Source organism: Dromiciops gliroides, chromosome 1, assembly GCF_019393635.1.
Source record: "Dromiciops gliroides isolate mDroGli1 chromosome 1, mDroGli1.pri, whole genome shotgun sequence".
Classification (NCBI taxonomy): domain Eukaryota; kingdom Metazoa; phylum Chordata; class Mammalia; order Microbiotheria; family Microbiotheriidae; genus Dromiciops; species Dromiciops gliroides.
The window spans coordinates 97,296,121-97,314,439 of record NC_057861.1 but is presented as its reverse complement, the minus strand read 5'-3'; the positions used below and the strand labels follow the sequence as shown (position 1 = coordinate 97,314,439).

Genomic DNA, 18,319 nt, shown 5'->3' with positions numbered 1-18,319 from the left:
GTGGCGCAGTGGATAAGCACCAGCCCTGGAGTCAGGAGTACCTGAGTTCAAATCCAGCCTCAGACACTTAACACTTACTAGCTGTGTGGATATTGTCAGATGCCCTGTGATAATGTCTTCTATTTGTTATATGAGGGGGGGTCAATTTTAATAAGAGAGTTGGGGGCAGTAGAATCTTGAAGTTGTTTCAAATCTACAAAACGAGGGGAAAGGTTAGACTAGATGATTCTTGCTATCTCTAAATTCCATGATCCTCTCTGACACTGAGACCTTCCTCATCTGTAAAATGAGAGGGTTCAATCTCTAAGGTCCTCCAGGCTAGAAGTATTTACATTGAAGATTCTATACAAGCCTAGTCATATCACCTATCACTCACTTTTTGCCCAAGTGCCACTTTATAAAACCTAGCACGTATTTTCCCGGAACATTAACAGCGCCTGAAAGTTCACATACTGTAAGCAGCCAGGGGTGACAAGTGGAAAATACATGAGAACTTTGCATACATACCCAGAGGACCCGGGCCTACTTCTCTGGGGACTGCTTTATTGCATGTGGGACTGACAAGCTTTATTTTTAGCCTAGGTGGGGCAAGCACGCTAATGTGGAAATAATTAATGAAAGTTAGGACACCAGAGTTTGATGACTCCTTTGGGATTTCCATTAGCAGTTTTACTTTTGTTTTAGTTTAGGTGGGTTTTTTTGTTTGTTTGTTTTATTTTGGGCGTGGGGTGGGGGTTGTATTTCCATAATAGGCAGATTCTGGTCTTGAAAGCAATATCATTCTGGGCTTTTAGATTTAATGACTTACTAATTTATCTTCTGTATGATTAATTAGTGCCTATCTAGTATAGTATATTTCTTGAATATCATAGGCACTCAATATTTTGTTAGTGAAAGAATGAATAATTGAATTCAATTTAAGACATTTATTAAGCATCCACGATTGCTAATAATAACTCACATTAAATAGTACTTAAAGCTTTACAAAGCACTTTCCCTTCAAAAGCAACATTTTTTAGATTTTCTACCATTCAGTTGAGGAAGCAGGCATTGAGCTGTTAAGATGTGTTTTATGTATCTAAAGCAGAATTTGAACTGAGGACTCATCTTATAGAATCACAGAATTTGAGAGTTATAAGTGACTTCAGCAACCATCTAGTCCAACCTGCATCCAAAAAGGAAGTCCCATGGCAAGACTCCATAGTATAATACCACTGAATATGGAGTCTGAAACTTTACACAAGCTCTGTCACTTGTTAGACCTTAGGCAAGTTATTTCATTTATCAGTGCCTTACTTTTCACATCTATAAAATCAGAGGTCAGAGGGTACTTCAGGGATGTACTAGAGCCAGCTATAACTGCTCATAAGAACCAATTATTAAATTCAGAGTGATTTACACATCAGAAATCCAGAAATGCTACAAATCTGGGCTGGATTTGTTGTTTCAGTGATTGGCTAGCTTTAGGTAAATGATGGAGATAATGTTAATAATGCAGATTAAACTGAAAAGTATATTGTAAAGCCATTTGTTAAACATTTACCAGCCTGCCCTGGGGTACTTGACCTCTTAAAGTCCTTTTCTCTAAATTCTAAAATCTTGGAGTTCTTTATTTTTTTTTCTCCAGCTGCAAAAAATTGCATAGAAAAAATACTCTGAAATGGAGCTTCCTGGTTTGTTCATTTTGCATAATTAATGTAAGGCCTTGTTTAATGACTACTAGAATTGTAATCCTTCGTTTTTCAAGATCCTGCTCTCTCCATCTTCTCCTTACCAACTAGTCATTGCCATAAGTGAGAATAATCATGATGGGCAGAGTCAGAAATGATAAGCTTTCTGGGTTTATTTCCCTAAGGCTAATCACAATAGGTTCTCTTTCCTATTTCTAACCCATCCCATGTTCTAACAGTCTACATTCTAAGGCTTCTTCCAATGCTTACCTTCTATGTTTTATGTTATGCCATTCTGTGACCTCTTCCTCTTCTGACATTTTGGCGTCTATGTTCTAATACTCTAAGGTATTAGATCCCATCCAGTTCACACTTTCTATGTTCTAAGGTCCTTCCAACATTGACGTTCTCCGTTCTGAGGTAACTTCTGGATTTTATGTTCTATGTTTTAAAGTTCCTTTCAGAACAAGTTTTCTATAGCTCCATTTCCTCCCACCATCTTGCCTACCTCTGTGATCTCTGTATTTCCAGTTCTTGTTACTTTCATGTGCGCCAGCTGCTTTAGGCAGTGTGTAGGTTGCTCATTAGCTTACCATCTCTGGATATGGTTGCCAGAGGTGTAGGAGGATGGGACAGCAAAGGACCATAATGAGTCAAGCAGGAAAGGAACATATAGAAATCTGATAACAGAATGGAACAAAAGCACTCTTAGGTCTTCCTTACCTTTTTTAGTTTCACTTTCTCTGATCATGAAGGAGCCTATCTTTGTGTCAGGCAGCAATAAAAGTTCTTCAGCTTTGTCTCTTCCCAATCCTTCAAAGAGCCAACTGGAAAGCAAAAAAAGGTCCCATTAAACTCCTCATTAAACTCTGTACATTCAAGGTCCCTCTACCCTCGTATCAGAGCAGCAATATAGCACAAATGGAAAGAGCACCAGACCTGGAGTCAGGAAGACCTGAGTTCAAAACTGACCTGTTTGCCTCAGTTTTCTCATTTGTAAAATGAGCTGGGGAAGGAAATAGCAAGAATTTTAGTACTTTTGCCAAGAAAACCTCAAATGGGGTTATGGAAAGTTGTATACGATTGAAGTGACTGAACAACAAAACCCTCATGTCTCTCATCCCTAGAACCCAGGAGTCAAATTCATCAAAAAGCTGGAATCCACAGATTCTAAGTGAGTGAATTTTACAGTTTTACAGATGGCAAAGGTTAAGGGATGCTCCCTGATTCCCAAAGACCAAAACACTTTGTAAACCTTAATGCATTATACAAACATAAGTTATCACAATTGTTATGATCTTCTCCCCTTGATCATAAATCTAGAGCTAGAAAGGACCTTACAGGCCATCTGATCCATCCCCCCCTCATCTTCTGATGAGGAAACCGAGGCTCATAGAGAATACATGACTTGCTCAAGGTCACACTGGTAGGACTTGAACCCAGATCCTTTGACTCCAGAGCCAAAGATCTTCCCAATAAATCACACTATCTCCTTTCTTGTTCCTAACTAATATAATAAAATATATGGATCCACAAAGTTCTGATTTAGCAATTTTATTTTCCTATAAACCAGATCGTAGATAGAAGCTTTAACTTGTTTAAGAAGACAAACTCTCTTTAAATGCTTTTAGCACCAACATTTCATGCACTAAATTCAAATGATCTTTTTTATTTGGCAGAAATGGCTCAGACCTATACTTTGCACTACGTTGTTAGCAAGTGGCTTGTGTTACAATGTGTAATAACAAAAAAGTTACAACACAGTATTTCATAGACATGTAAATCATGCCTTCACTTCACATCTGAGACATCAGAGGAGTTTGCCAATGAAGAACATAACTCTATTTGTCTATCCTATGCTAAAATTCTTCTTTAATGCTTCACAATGGCATGACAGTTCTCTAGAACATAACAATGGAGGATCCTACCAAGCTGGGAAGGCTTCAAGTACAAGCTGAGGAACAGAATTAGTCATCTGAAGTTCAGATTAGTTAAATTTAGGGAAGAACATCACCAAAAGGTGGGCTATCAAAGACATCTCCAAAATGAAAAAATGATTTATTTGTACAAAAATATTTACAGTAGTTCTTTTTTTGGTGGCTAAGAATTGGAAATCAAAGGAATGCCTATCAGTTGGGGAATGGCTAAACAAATGGTGGTGTATGATATGTAATGGAATGTTATTATTCTATAAGAAATGATAATCAGGATAATTTCAGAAAGACCTGGAAAGACTTGTATTAACTGATGTATAGTGAAGTAAGCAGAACCAGGAGAATGTTATGCACAGTGACAGAATGACAACTAGTCTCAGCAATACAATGATTCAAGACAATCCCAAAGAATTAATGATGAATCATATTATCCACCTCCAAAGAAAAAACTGATATTGATTAGACACTGACTTAAGCATGTAATTTTTTGCTTTCTTTCATTTTTTTCTTTTATTAAACTTTTCTTATACAAAATGACTAATATGGTAATATTTTATATAAACGCACATGTATAACCTATATCTGATTGCTTATGAACTCAGGGAGGGGAAGAAGGGATAACATTTGAAATTCAAAACTTTAAATAAAAATGTTTATTATTTTAAAAGGTAGGCTATACCTTTTAGTAAGCATATAATACATATATTCATATATACATACATATATACAGATGGACATATAATACCATTATTCATTACTTAGCTTAGCAGAAAAAAATACAGGTATGAATAGATTTCAAACAGAAAGCTACTGAATTAAATTGAACTGAAGAATCATTACTAAAAATTTATCTAGCTATATTCTTCAGAGAAATACAAGACCTTTTTAGACATCATCCTGTGAGATCTCCATGGTAGCAGGCAATTCAGGCTGCCAGGATCTTCTCTAAGTATACATGAAGTACTTTTCAAGACCAGCAAAACAAACATTCTCATTCTCTCTCTCTCTTTCTCTCTCTCTCTCTCTCTCTCTCTCTCTCTCTCTCTCTCTCTCTCTCCCTCCCTCGCTCCCTCCCTTCCTTTTTTCTCTGCCTCCTCTCTTTCTTTCCTTCCCCCTTTCTTTCTTTCTTTCTTTCTTTCTTTCTTTCTTTCTTTCTTTCTTTCCTTCCTTCCTTCCTAACTTCTTTCTTTCTTTCTTTCTTTCTTTCTTTCTTTCTTTTCTTTCCTTCCCTCCTTCCTTCCTTCCTTCCTTCCTTCCTTCCTTCCTTCCTTCCTTCCTTCCTTCCTTCTTTCTTTCTTTCTTTCTTTCTCTTCCTTCCTTCCTTCCTTCCTTCCTTCCTTCCTTCCTTCCTTCCTTCCTTCCTTCCTTCCTTCCTTCCTTCCTTCCCTCCCTCCTTCCTTCCTTCCTTCCTTTCTCCCTCCCTCCCTCCCTTCCTTTCATTCTCTTTCCTTTCTCCTTCTTCCTCTCCCTTCTCCTTACTTTTCTTTTCTATGAAGACTTGATGACATGTAAGTATAATGATATTTATCTTGTCCAGTTAAAACGTTCAACTTGGATAGCATTAGCTAGCAATTCCTATAAGTTCACATTGTTCTTGCTGTATTCTGTATTCTTCCTCAGAGTCTAGGAAGCTGCCACCAGAAGCAAGTTATAGACAGATGAAAATGGAATGACGATGATGACAATGACTTGCATTTCCATAGCATCTACTATGTGCCAGGCACTGTACTAATTACTTTATATACATATTATCTCATTTGATCTTCACAACATCCCTGGGAGGTAGATGTTATTATCATCCCCGTTTTATAATTGAAGAAACTGAGGCAAACAGAGGTTAAGTGATTTGTCCAAGGTCACATAGCTAGCAAGGGCTACATTTGTATTCAGGTCCTCCTGACACTACATCCAGAACTCTGTCCACTATACCACCTAGCACAGGCTGCAGATTCTACCTTGTTTTATTTTCCATCCCATGTTATTGTCCTCTTCCAGGCTATCATTTGCCTGATCAGAAGCTAGCAAATCCCAGGCATGGAGCCTCTAGGTGTGTTTGCTGCTGTGTAATTCTCGATTCTAGGTATGTGATTGATTTTAGAGCACATCATTTCCTGTAAAGCCTTTGTAAGCTAAATGAAAACAAAACAAGAGAAAATCTTACACCATGACTATGAGCTGGTTCAGTACAGTTTAGGCAGTTTACTTACCCGTGGTAAACCTTGGCCACACACATTCCAGGAATATAACTTTCTCGACCAGTACTGAGAGAAATCGCTCTCCACCAGCCTCCTTCACTGTACAAATAGCAACACAAATAATCAGATTTAGTCTAAGGAAGATAACATTGCTAGAAAATGATAGGGAATAATGATAATAGTTATTGATGAGGTGCTTTAAATTTTGCCAAGTGCTTCATAAATATGATCTCATTTGAGTGTCACAACAACCCTGTAAAGAAGGTGTTACAGGTATTACTATTATTCACATTTTATAGATTTAGAGAGTTCAATGACTTGCTAATAGTTACACACTATTGAGTATCTGAAGCAGGATTTGGATTCAGGTCTTCTTGACTCCTAATCTAGTACTCTCTCCGCTGTGTAACACGGCTTCTCACTTCCATTACCATAGAATTTTAGCTTCCTAGAGTTGAAAGAAACCTCAAAGATGATTAAATGCAACCCATTAGTCAATCAATCAACAGGCACTTGCTCAGTACATAGTAGTGGAGATTCTTTGGGGGACATAGGTTAGACTAAGTGACTGCTGAGGCTCTTTACAACTCAGAAATTCTGTGAGTCTGTGATATTGCCAAAGTGCCATTTGTCTCTTCTCATCAGGAATAGGGAGCCCATTAGTTCAGTGAGAAGCTCAGTCATTGGCTTTGTTTTCTCCCCATAAATTGATAACTTTATTTTATTTTACCTTAAAGAGGAATAACATGTTGTTGGAGAAAGACTGCTCAGTTTTGATTCAAGAACCTTGGATTCATACCTCAGTCAGTTCTGCACCTTATTCCATATGTGGCTATGAACAGGTCACCCCTACGTGCCTTGGTTTCTTTAGCTGTGTGATGGGGATTATGCGCATTTTACTGGCAAGCTCAGGGGGCTGATGGGAGAAGCTTCGTATGTTTTAAAGTGCTATAGGAATGGGAGTTAGTATTTTCCGAGTACATGGTGGTTCCTGGGAAGGAAACTTACTCTGAAATTACACGTAGTTTTTCTCCTCGGCGGAATATAGGTGGGCTGATGTCAGGAGATGGATAATCACACAGAACAGCAAGGAAGTCATTGTCTAGTCCTAGAGGAAAACAAAGGTTATTTTAAAAGGATTGTTCATCCATTCATTCAATTCAACAGACCTTTCTTAATGGTCTTCTGTGTCCTAGGTATTAGGGGATATACAAAATTGAGATGTTACAGTCCAGTCTAAACCAGTCTAATCCAATAATCATTTATTAGCTTCTTACTATATTAGAGGTTTTGTGCAAGGTCTTGGGGATCCAAAGGCAAAAACAAAACCAAAAAAAAAATGAAGCAAAATAAATAATTTTTAGAAATTCCTACATGCATGGAGCCACTGTATGAGACATAGCCCCTGACCTTAAAAAGCTTACTTCCATCAAGAAAATGGCATGAAATAGCCTTGGTAAATTATATTTTACAACCAACCACGTCTTTACAGGCACAGAATGGCTTAAAAGATACAGAGAATACAAGCAAGACAGAACCTGAAAGGTTTTTCTTTAAGGTGTGTCCTACCCATAGCAAGATCAGATAAGATTTCTTGATAGATATAACACCAGAGACAACTTACTCTGAAATTCTATGAACCTGACATTCTATGAATTCTAGGAAGGGAAATTGTACAGATCTATTTTTAGCATTCTACATGTGTTTAACCATATAAGTTCTCTAGAAACATAACCCGAAGCCTAGCCTGAATTCCATCTGAATTCCACAAATTCAGTAATTTCTTTTTGTCCAGTGTTCTTCCCAAATGGAGAAAGCTGTATAGCACTATCCTTGTAATGACTCCATGTTTCGTGTGGAATCACTCTTCTCAACAGAATATCAAAATTAAGCATTAAGTATTATACTTTGGAGCTGCCTTGATTCAAACACGCAAGTCAAGGCAGAGAAACCCCAATATATTAGAAAGGTGCTCTCCTTGGCCTTTTCAGATTAATTTCCCAGGACCTAGGGACTATGGGATATGCCCCCAAGGACCTCTCCCTTCCTCTTATGAAAGAGAACCTTCATGGTGTCCACACTTCAGAATCATCAGCTCCAGCAAGCCAAGCCAGTCAGGAAAAGCAAATAGTTTTGGAACTGGTAGAAAAGGATTCTGTTATTAAGGGGGCTGAGGAGTCAGATCTAGCTGTGCAACTCTGGGCAAATAATTTTTCCTTTCTGGGTTTAGTTCTCTTACGGGCAAAGTGGGGATAGGATGTTGGGTAGATTCAGGTGACCTCTAAGCCACATTCCAACTCAAACATCCCATAATTCTGTATTCTAAGGGCACAAGGGAAAAGTTTCATGAGGTAGGTTTATAGGATTTAAAACTGGAAGGAACTTTAGAGATTACATAATCCTATCTCTCCATTTTAAAAATAAACTGAGGCCTAGAAAGGTGAAGTGACTTGTTTTTCATCACACAGGCAATAGGGAGCAAATCCAGGATTTGAATTCAGGTCCTTTGACTTCAAATCCCTAGCTCTTTCCAATACACTCAGATTTTTTTTTTAAATTTGAGGCGAGTTGCTGAACTTTGCAGAGTAACTATTGATTCTTGAAGTCTCTAGAATAAGTTAAAAATAGTATATAGAAAGATTCATATTTTTCATTTAAGACAATAAATTGTGTTATTTTGAATATGAATACCTAATAACATCTCCAGTCTCACATCTCCAAATGCCTACTGGACATATCCAACTGGATGTCCCATAGACTGCTTAAACTCAGCATGTACAAAACTGAATCATCTTTCCTCCCAAACCCTTCCCTCTTCCTAACTTTCCTTTTACTGTTTAGAATGCCAACATCCTACTAGAAACCTAGACTCAAACCCAAGTGTCATTTTCAACTCTTTATTTTCCTACTGCTACTTCCATGTCCAATCCATTGCCAAGACCTGTTAATTTTACCTTTGTAACATCTTTCCTACATGTCCCTTTCTCTCCTCTGCTACTGTCACCACCCTGGTGCAGGCCTCATCACATCACACATAGATTATTACAGTAGCCTATTGGTTGGTCTTCCTGCCACAAGTCTCTCCCCACCCCAGTCCATACTAAAGTGCTTTCCTGTCTCACCAAGATAGGACACAACTGAAATGACTGAACAACAACAAACCACAATTAAGAAAAGACTCAATGAGCTTAGTCTGTGTTGTGGAATCAGTTTGTGCCTGGCCCAAAGAGGCCACTTGGCTCTTTTTAAATTGTTAAATAACTATGTGGCATTTTTAAGATGTCAGGATGAGTAAATATTTTGTATCAGCAGTTCTCTCACTATGAAATAGTGGAACTCACTGGAAAAAACTTGAAGCGATAGATTTGAAGAGGAAGCTTTGAGAGAGGTAGGTGTTTTAAAAAGCCAGATAATTGATGTGTGACAATAATAGAAACTTTATATAGGATGTGTTCCCACACACTTGGGGTTAAATACTAGATTTAAGATTACTATACTGAAAAATTCAAATAGTTCAGGCTCAAAAATGCTTAAACCTCACTTTCTAATATAAGAACCCCCACGTCCCCACCCCCAGTTCTACCCCTTGCAGTATATCCAAAGTATCTATAAACTTGGATGGATGACAAAACTTGTCCAAACATTTCGTGCCAAGTTAAGGAATTGTAGAAATGTTCCCAATTCATTATATAGTCAAATAAAAACCTTGGAAACAAGGGCATTGATAGTATATGAAGAAGTTTTTATTTCAGTTTAATTAAATTCAGCAAATATTTTATAGTAATATTTAATAAAAATAATTTAACTCCTAAAAATTTAACTCCTGTGTACAGAAGTACATATGGCCTAATTTGGTGTCAAAGCTGACAAATATGCCAACAACAGGAAAAGATGAGAAAAATACATGAATCAGAATTCCAACTACACATGTTAGCCAATAATAGACCAGGTATCATCATTACAAAGCCTTGGTCCCTGCTGGGAAATTTAGCAAAGAAAATTTTAAAACACTTGTAGAAATTCAGGCCCTTCATTTCCCACTGGCATTACATTGGCTGAATGTAAAGTATCTAAGCTCAACTGATAATGGGCAATACCAGTATAAAATGGAATTTAATTAATTAATTTGCTAATTCCAACATTCCATGATACTGTCCAATATCCACACTAACATGTATGGGTTTTAACAACAGATTTTAAGATCTAGATCAACCATTAGGGATTTAAGTGCCTACTTTGTGTCAGGCTAGGTGCCACAGATCAAGAGACAAAAATGTTCTCTATAGGCAAAGAATTCTGAAAAACACTGGTCTATCAGAAAGAATACTAGTCTAGAAGTCAAAGAAGCTAGGTGGTACACTGAATAGAGTGCCAGACAGGGAGTCAGGAGAACCTGAGTTCAAATCCGGCCTCAAACACTTACCAGCTGTGTGACCCTTGATTGCCTCAGTTTCCTCCTCTGGAAAATGAGCTAGATAAGGAAATGGCAAACCACTCCAGTATCTGTGGCAAGAAAACCCCAGATGTAGTCACAAAGAGTTGAAGATGACTGAAACAACTCAACAACAACTAGAAGTCAAAAGACTTAAATTCTAGTTGCAGCTCTTCTCTTTACCGATTGTGACCCTGAACAACTCATTGTCCCTTTCTGAACCTTACTTTCTCCACCTGTGAAATAAGAGGCTTCAACTAGATGATCTGGCATGATCTGAAACATACTCTATGGTTTAAGAGAACTGATTTCCAAAGGAGATGACAGCTCAAAAGGGATAGGAAATGTCAAAAATGGAATTCTGAAGATATGAGAAACTAGCCTACAAATGAGAAAAGGGGGAAATCTTCTTAAAAGATCAATGCAGATTACAGGGAATTCATTGACCAAATTACATTTTTCAAAGACATGCACAGAACAGGGAACAGAGAAGTACAAAGGATTGAAACAGGAGTGCTAAAATTCAAGATGAACCAAAGGTGCCAAGGAAATCTTACAGCATCAAAAAAGGTATTTCAGGGAGGGAGGTTAAAACTATGTTGGGGAAAAGAGATGGATCAAAAGAGGGAGAGGACCACTTCCTCAGGTGGGTGATGATAACTGACAAAAGAGAGTAGGCAAAGTTGCCTCCCTTAGTTTTGTTTTTGTTTCTTTTGCCAAGAGGAATAACCAATTTCCTCATTTTAAAATGGGAGGAATTCTAAGATCTCTTCCACCTCTAAATTTATGGTGTTTGGACTGGAAATTCCAGAACCAAAATGCCTAATATAGAGTGGATACTCAAGAGATTAAGAAGGTAGATATTAAAAGGAAGCATGCTGCCTTTGATGCATCCAATTCACCCAACCCTGATGAACTATGCCCTAGAGTTCTGACAAAATTGACTAATGAGACTGCTCAACCCCTGTGTTAGTGGTAGACTTTGGAAGACTAAAGAGAATGAGAGGGACCATAGGACTGTAGAAAAGCAAAAAAAAAAAAAAAGTAGAGGGGAGAGGAGGAAGAGACCAGTAAACTTGACTTTGATTCCTAGCAAAATTCTCAAATATATAATAATGCTTTCTGAAAATCTAGAAAAGGAAGTAGTGTTCAGAAAAAGACAACATGGCTAACCTCATTTCCTTTTCTGACAGTTATCAGACTGAAATATCAAGGACATTCTATAGGTATAGTTAGATATTAGCAAAACACTTGACCATCTCTCTCACGCTATTCTATAGAAAATATGCAGAAATATTAGAGAACCATCAGGTCAGGTGTATTTGAAACTGATTGAATAGGTCCAACCAAAGAATAATCCTTAATGGTACAATGTCAACTTGGAAAAAAAAGGTATTTAGTGGAGTTTTCTAGGCCATGGAAGATCTTGGTCATGAGAAGATCATACATTCATAGATTTAGAAGTGGAAGGGATGTTAGAGGTCATTAGGTCCTGGCCTCTCATTTTACAAATGAGAAAACTGAGGTCCAGAGAGATTAAGTGATACAATCGATCATGGTCACACAATTTATGAATGTCTCAGGTGGAATTTGAACTAAGGTTTTCCTAACTTCAGGTTCAGATCTCTGATTTGCAAGCCCTATTGCTTCTAGCATTTTATCAGTGGCATGCATAAGAGAATAACTGTCATGTTTATCAAATCTGATACAAAACGTGGAAGTGTGATTAACAAATTAGATGACAGTGGCCCAAAAGATCTTGACAGGCTAGATGACTGTATTAACTTTGATAAGAAGAATTGATTATTATTCTAATAATAAGAAGAATTTGAACAGGGATAAATGTAAAGTCTAGTTATTGTTGAGGTATTTAAGTCATATTATGTCTTCGTGACCCCATTTGGGATCTTCTTGGCAAAGATACTGGAGTGCTTTGCAATTTTCTTCTCCAGCTCATTTGACAGTTGAAGAAATGAAGCAAACAGGATTAAGTGACTTGCCCAGGGGTCACATAGTTAGCATATGTCTGATGTCAGATTTGAACTCAAGTCCTCCTGATTCTAGGTCTGGCACTCCATCCACTGTGTCACCTGTGTAAAGTCTCGCATAGGTTCAAAAAAACTGAACCTCATAACTTTAAGATGGGGGAAGTATGGCTAGACAGAAGTTCCTGTTAAAAAAAGATATGAGTGGAGGGGTGGAATTGGGCATGATTGGTCACACCTGTGATTCCTGAGGCTGAGTCTAGGAGATTGTTTGAAGTTGGGGTGTTCTGAGTTGCCTTAGGGCTAAAGCCAAGCGGGTGTTCACACTAAGTGTAGTACCAATTTTCTGACTCCTTCGAAGTGGAGGGCAAAGAGGCTGCCCAAGGAGGGGTGAATTGGCCAAGATCAGAAAAATGGAGCAGGTTAAAGCTTCCATACTGATCAGTATTGGGATAGGACCTATGAGTGGCTACTGCGCTTCCAGTCTGAGCTAGATGGTGAGACCCAATCTCAGAAGACAGGACAGGAGAAAAGAGAGAAGAGAAAGATATGGAAATTTGTTCTGCTGTAAGTTCAGTAAGAGTCAATAGGGTAATATGGCTGACAAAAAGCTAATGCAACCTAAGAAGCATAGCAGTCAGGATTATGGGGTGATGGAAGGCAACCAGGATGGTAAGAGACCTAGAAATCATAACATATGAGGATTGATTGAAAGATCTAGTGAGAAAACCTGGAAAAAACCCAACACACCAAAGTGGACAGGATAGCTGTCTTCAAGTTCTCTAAGTGTCATAAATGAAAGGAATTGACTTGTTCCTTTCTGACCCGAGGGAAGAACTAAAAGCATTAGGTAGAAGTTACAAAGAGATAAGTTTTGGGCTTGATATCTAGAAAAATTTTCTAACCATTAACAGTAGGCTCTGAAATAGTTCCTGCCTTCCTGGATCTGCAAACACCTAGCGACATAAACTTGAAAAGACCTGGTTTCCTTTATAACATCCCTTCCTTATTAACCTAATAGCAAATGCCATGTGCCTCCAACTGAAAATGAAAACCAAAATTTCTTTCCTGCTGAGACTTTTAGCTCAGAAATGGGACCAATGTGGCAAATCTGTGTCTAGGAATGAGGAAGACTGAATCAAAAGAGGAATGAGACCAGGGCAGCCACAAATGTCACACATGAAAACATAATGCCCCACAGGTGTGTGTGTGTGTGTGTGTGTGTGTGTGTGTGTGTGTTTAACTCCCTCTTGAATCCATGGCAATAGTTACTTTTCAAACATTGCAAACAATGATAATTGGCTGAACAAGTCCAAGCAAGTATAGGAAATGACATAAGGTGTGGTCAGTGCAACTGGCTATTAGTGATGGCAACTAATAATTTCCTCTTTCGATTTTTGCTCCTCCCTAACACTTCCCCAAGTCCAAAATTTTCTGTTGAGTTATTGGTGTTTAAAGGATTTACTGCCAGTCCTTATCTTTAACACTATTTTTAGACACATTAAGATTATACTCATGATACATCGAAAGATGGGCAGATTTGCAATAATGAGTCATACTGAAGGCATCCCATGAGTGGTTTGATGAACTACTAGTTGAATATGATATTCTAGCATTAGAAAGGTAATGGGACATTGTATAGTAGAAAGCACTGGTATGGTACCTATCTGGTTAGAAGTCTTCATTTTCCCATGCTTTTCATGAATCCAGGCTAGCTATGATGAACTTTTAGTTAGTAGGTAGGGAGAAAGCTGACATTAAGCAATGTTGTGCTTGATTTAGGTTTTTATCTGCCAAAGGAAAGTGAGCCTTCCTCTCTCCTTCTCAAATGATATTGTATATATTTACCTGTTTATATTTTGTATCCACCTTGTAAAATACAAACATCTTGAAGGCAAGAGTGATTTTATAGATCCCAACCCCTCCATGCTCTAATAGACGGTCTTTGTGAATTTCTGTGGCTGGAAAAAAATTATCTACCAGTGTCCAATCATCTGATTATGAACCAACTGTATTGAAATAAGCTAGACTTGTCCTTGGATAACATTCCACATGGCCTGTATTCCAATGTTTTTTGTTTGTTTGTTTGTTTATGGTGGTGGGAACTATCAGAACTCACATGCTGCTGGCGTAGAGTTCAAGAGCCTATGATCATCACCTCCTCACCTCCTCACCTCAATGAGGCATCAGGATTTGGATAAAGTTAGCATCATGGGAGTTAGAACAGGAAGAGATCTTGGACATCACCTAATTCAGCCTCCACTGAGTCTGAGTCATTGAGACATAGAGAAGTTGTAACTTTTCTTTGGGACACCCTGGGTAGCAAATAGCAGAGCCAGGATTAGAGGCCAAGTTCTATGATACCAGATGCAATGTTCTACCCCAGCCACCCCTGGAATGTAAGACTGCAGTAAGAAGTCTCACAAACACTCGGTTCATTGAGAGCCATAAGCTGCAAGGTAGCCCCTAGCTAGGGAGCTATTCAGTTCATACAGACTAAATACACAGCCACAGTGGTAGCAGAACATTCTTATCTGACATTCTTTATGTATGGCTTCTCTGCTGATTATCCTCCAAAGATCCATTTTTAACCCTTCAGCTCCCAGAATGAAGAAATAACCACCACCAGAGTCAGCAGAAAAACCTCACAGAATCAACCCATTGATCAACAAACATTTCTTCACCTCACAAAGGACCTTAGAGGGTATCTAGTTCAATACCCTCATTTTGCAGAGGAGAACATTTAGGTCCAAGTTCTGTAGTATGACTGTGGACCAATGACCTCTCCTCTCCTTATGTGAAAGATGAGGAAGTTGGACTCCGCTGTTCTAGATCTAAACAATAGCTCACATTTTGAAACCACTGAAAGGATTACAGAGTGCTTTTCTCACAGCCATGCTATGAAAGAAATAGTTGACGTACAATTATCGTCATTTTAGAAATGATAAGGCTGAGGACCAGAAATAGTAAGTGTCTTGACAAGGGCGACAGGCACTAGCGGAAGCAGGATCTGAACCCAGGTCGCTCGACTGCTCATTCACCATGTTTTTTCTAATTAAAAAATAAAAAATCCCAAGAGATCTTACCTTAAGAAACAAGAAGGAACCTAGGTGGCAAAGTGGATGGTTTGCCAGGCCTGGACTCTTTAAGACTCATCTTCCTAAGTTCAAATGCTGCCTTAGATACTTTGTGACTATGTGACCCTGGACAAATCACTTAGCCCTATTTGCCTTAGTTCCTCATCTGTAAAATGAGCTCCAGTGTCTTTGCCAAGAAAACCCCCAGTGGGATCATAAAGAGTCAGACATGACTGAAACAACCAAACAATAACAAGAATAAGAAATCTTACCATAAGAAACACGAAAACATAATTATGACTTAAATGAAAAGCAATTGGCATCAAGTAAAGTATCAGGCAGGGACTTAGTTGAAACTAGACAAATGAGTAAGCATTGGCAATATTAGACAGCAGGAGTGAGAGCAGATCACTCCAAGATAGCTTTTGCAGCCCAGATATTTGCATTATGCAGATATGGAAGTTACTCCTCAAGAGAATGTAAACTCCTTGTGGGCAATTTTTACTGTGTCTTTATTCAAGGATGCCTAAGAAAAAAGAGGAAATAAATACTCTGAGTAAAAATTTAGGAGACTTTAATGATAAAAGTTACAAAGTAACCTACTGGATATGACCTTTCTGCCTGCTGCAGTTAACTGAGTAGCAAATGAGGTTTGGATGGAAGGGGGAAGCACTTTTTATCTGGGGGGAGCCTCCTTCTCTGGCTTTAGGGGGTGACATGACAATGGAAAAAAAGAAACCACCTTGGGGGCTATTTGCATCTTCAAAAAACAACCCCAAAGGCAAATCAACACTGGTGTTTTCCTGAGATGTGTTCATGCATGCAGGCTCCTTTATCTCCTTTTAAGAAGAGGCCTTTCTGCTACTTGGCAACATCACAGTTTTCAAAACTGAGGAGTATATGTATAGAAAGACCACCTTAATTAAGAATGCAGTGGAAAGATCACTGAAGACTTGTGTTTGAATCCTAGCTTTGATACTTACTGTTTGCTTAGCTCAAGTCACTTCCCTTCTAGGCCACAGTTTCCTCATTTGTAAAATGAGGGGGTGGAACTTGATGATATCTAAGACCCTTTCTGATTCCCTTATGCTAAGATCTACTATATTCTATCATTTCCTAGCAATCCTATAAGTTTATGATCCATATTTGAGTCCTTCTGCTATTAACTAGCGGTGTGACCTTGAATATGTCACCTTAGTTCTAGGAGCCTCAGTTATCTCACCTGCAATATTTGTACTGCCTTCCTCATGGGGTTTTTGTGAGGGGTCAACGAAACGTGCTTTTTATCCATTGTGGTCTATATTAATGTGAGTTATTTCTATGATACTCATTATGTTACTATATTATAAGAGTAAACCATCCTGACCTCATCCTGCTGATGGAAAAGTTGTATGTCTATTTCTGAGTAGGCTAGGAAATAGTTCTTCCATTGGGTACATTGGGTATGGGAGAAACAAGGACTGTGTTTGCAGTTATGCAACCCACAAGTAATTATAAAGTACTTACTTTGTGCCAGGAATTGTGGTACACAGAGGATACAAAGAAAAAAAAAAGGGGGGGGGGAATCTCCTGCCCTCAAGGAGCTTACATTCTAATGAAGATAAGATATACATAAATTGGTACCTACCAGGAAAATACAGAGCAGATGGAAAGTGGCCTTAGAAGGGGATGAGAACCCCAAGAAAGGGACTAAAATGCATTTTCTGATTATGCCCATTGAAGAGGTTGTTAAGTAAAGACTCATTTTGTAAGCACTCTTTTGATGGTGTAGGACTGAGACTCTGATCTCACCAAAGTATCTCCCCACAGACAGCTGCAAGCTGATCCCACAAAAGGACCTGGCACTCCATTCCCCATGGAAGACTACTCTGTTACAGTCAATAAGTGTCCAAAGTGCATACTCGGCTATGTCTATTCACTCAATTGAATCGGCTTTGTTCTTTGATTTCCCCCTCCAGCCTCCTCTGCTTTGTAAGGGGTTTTGCTGCCTCGGTAAAGAGAGTTTCTAAGAGCTGCCCTAGATCCAGGGTACTTGCATCTGCCTGTGTTTTTGTCTGAACATTTCTCTGAACGAAAGGGTGCATGCTTCTGTGTATACAAAGAAAAAGCTATTGGTCTCGAATGTAATATCAGCTGTTGACTCCGTTGAAACTTACTGAGTTTTCAAAAGAGAACCCAGCTGATTTCAGTGATCAGGGTGGAAGAGGTGAAGAAGAGAGCATTATATCTTTCCTCTTTCTCTGATGCAGAGAAGATAGCTGCTTGGGATGGTCCAAGTCCAAGTTCATGGAGGAATTCATTATTGCCTTTGGGCTGGAATAAATTAGCCTACTGGTTAGGGGCCTTCTTTGCTAACACAGCCAAGAACTCCTGGTAGATAAGACCTGGATCTAGTAACATTTAAAAACAACAGGGGCCAACCAGACTCATGATGAATATTTTCTTTTTTTCTTTTTTTTTTTGCAGGGCAATGAGGGTTAAGAGACTTGCCCAAGGTCACACAGATAGTGTCAAGTGTCTGAGGCCAGATTTGAACTCAGGTCCTCCTGAATCCAGGGATGGTGCTTTATCCACTGCACCACCTAGCTGCCCCGATTCATTATTAATATTTTCAAGGCAGCAAGGTGAAGGAACCAAATGGACTGGGAGGCTAGAGACTGGTGTCTTTAGTGCCAAAGCCACTAATCAGTAAAGCAACCTTTGGAACATCAAGTCTCCTTTCTGCATCTTGGCTTCCTTATCTCTAAAATGAGGGGTTAAAAAGGATCGGATGTTCTCTGATGTCCTTTCTAGCCCTGTGAATCATTCTGCTTGCCTTAGTTTTGTAAAAGTTCCAGAATGGACAAGATTACATGGAGTTTGGGGTGGAGGGCGAATAGATTACAAAATCTACTGGAAAGAACACTTGAAGGAAGAGAAGCAGAAGATCTAGATAACTTTATTGATTCATTCCATCAACAGTTTTTGATCAATTGCTATTTTTAAGGTCCAATATTATATGTAATAGGGAAATAGAAAGATAAAGA

The 18,319-nt window shown here is 38.6% G+C and overlaps 2 protein-coding genes across 2 annotated transcripts in view; one reads left to right on the top strand and one right to left on the bottom strand.

The window, feature by feature from the left end:
- Nucleotides 1–18,319, top strand: part of TG (thyroglobulin) — a 395,662-nt gene that overhangs the window by 261,061 nt on the left and 116,282 nt on the right.
- The window catches only part of SLA (Src like adaptor), a 100,086-nt gene that overhangs the window by 17,198 nt on the left and 64,569 nt on the right, over nt 1–18,319 (bottom strand). Inside the window, 3 exon segments of the mRNA XM_043979321.1 lie at nt 2,394–2,497; nt 5,812–5,898; nt 6,808–6,907. Of these exon segments, the coding sequence (XP_043835256.1) occupies nt 2,394–2,497; nt 5,812–5,898; nt 6,808–6,907 (291 nt within the window).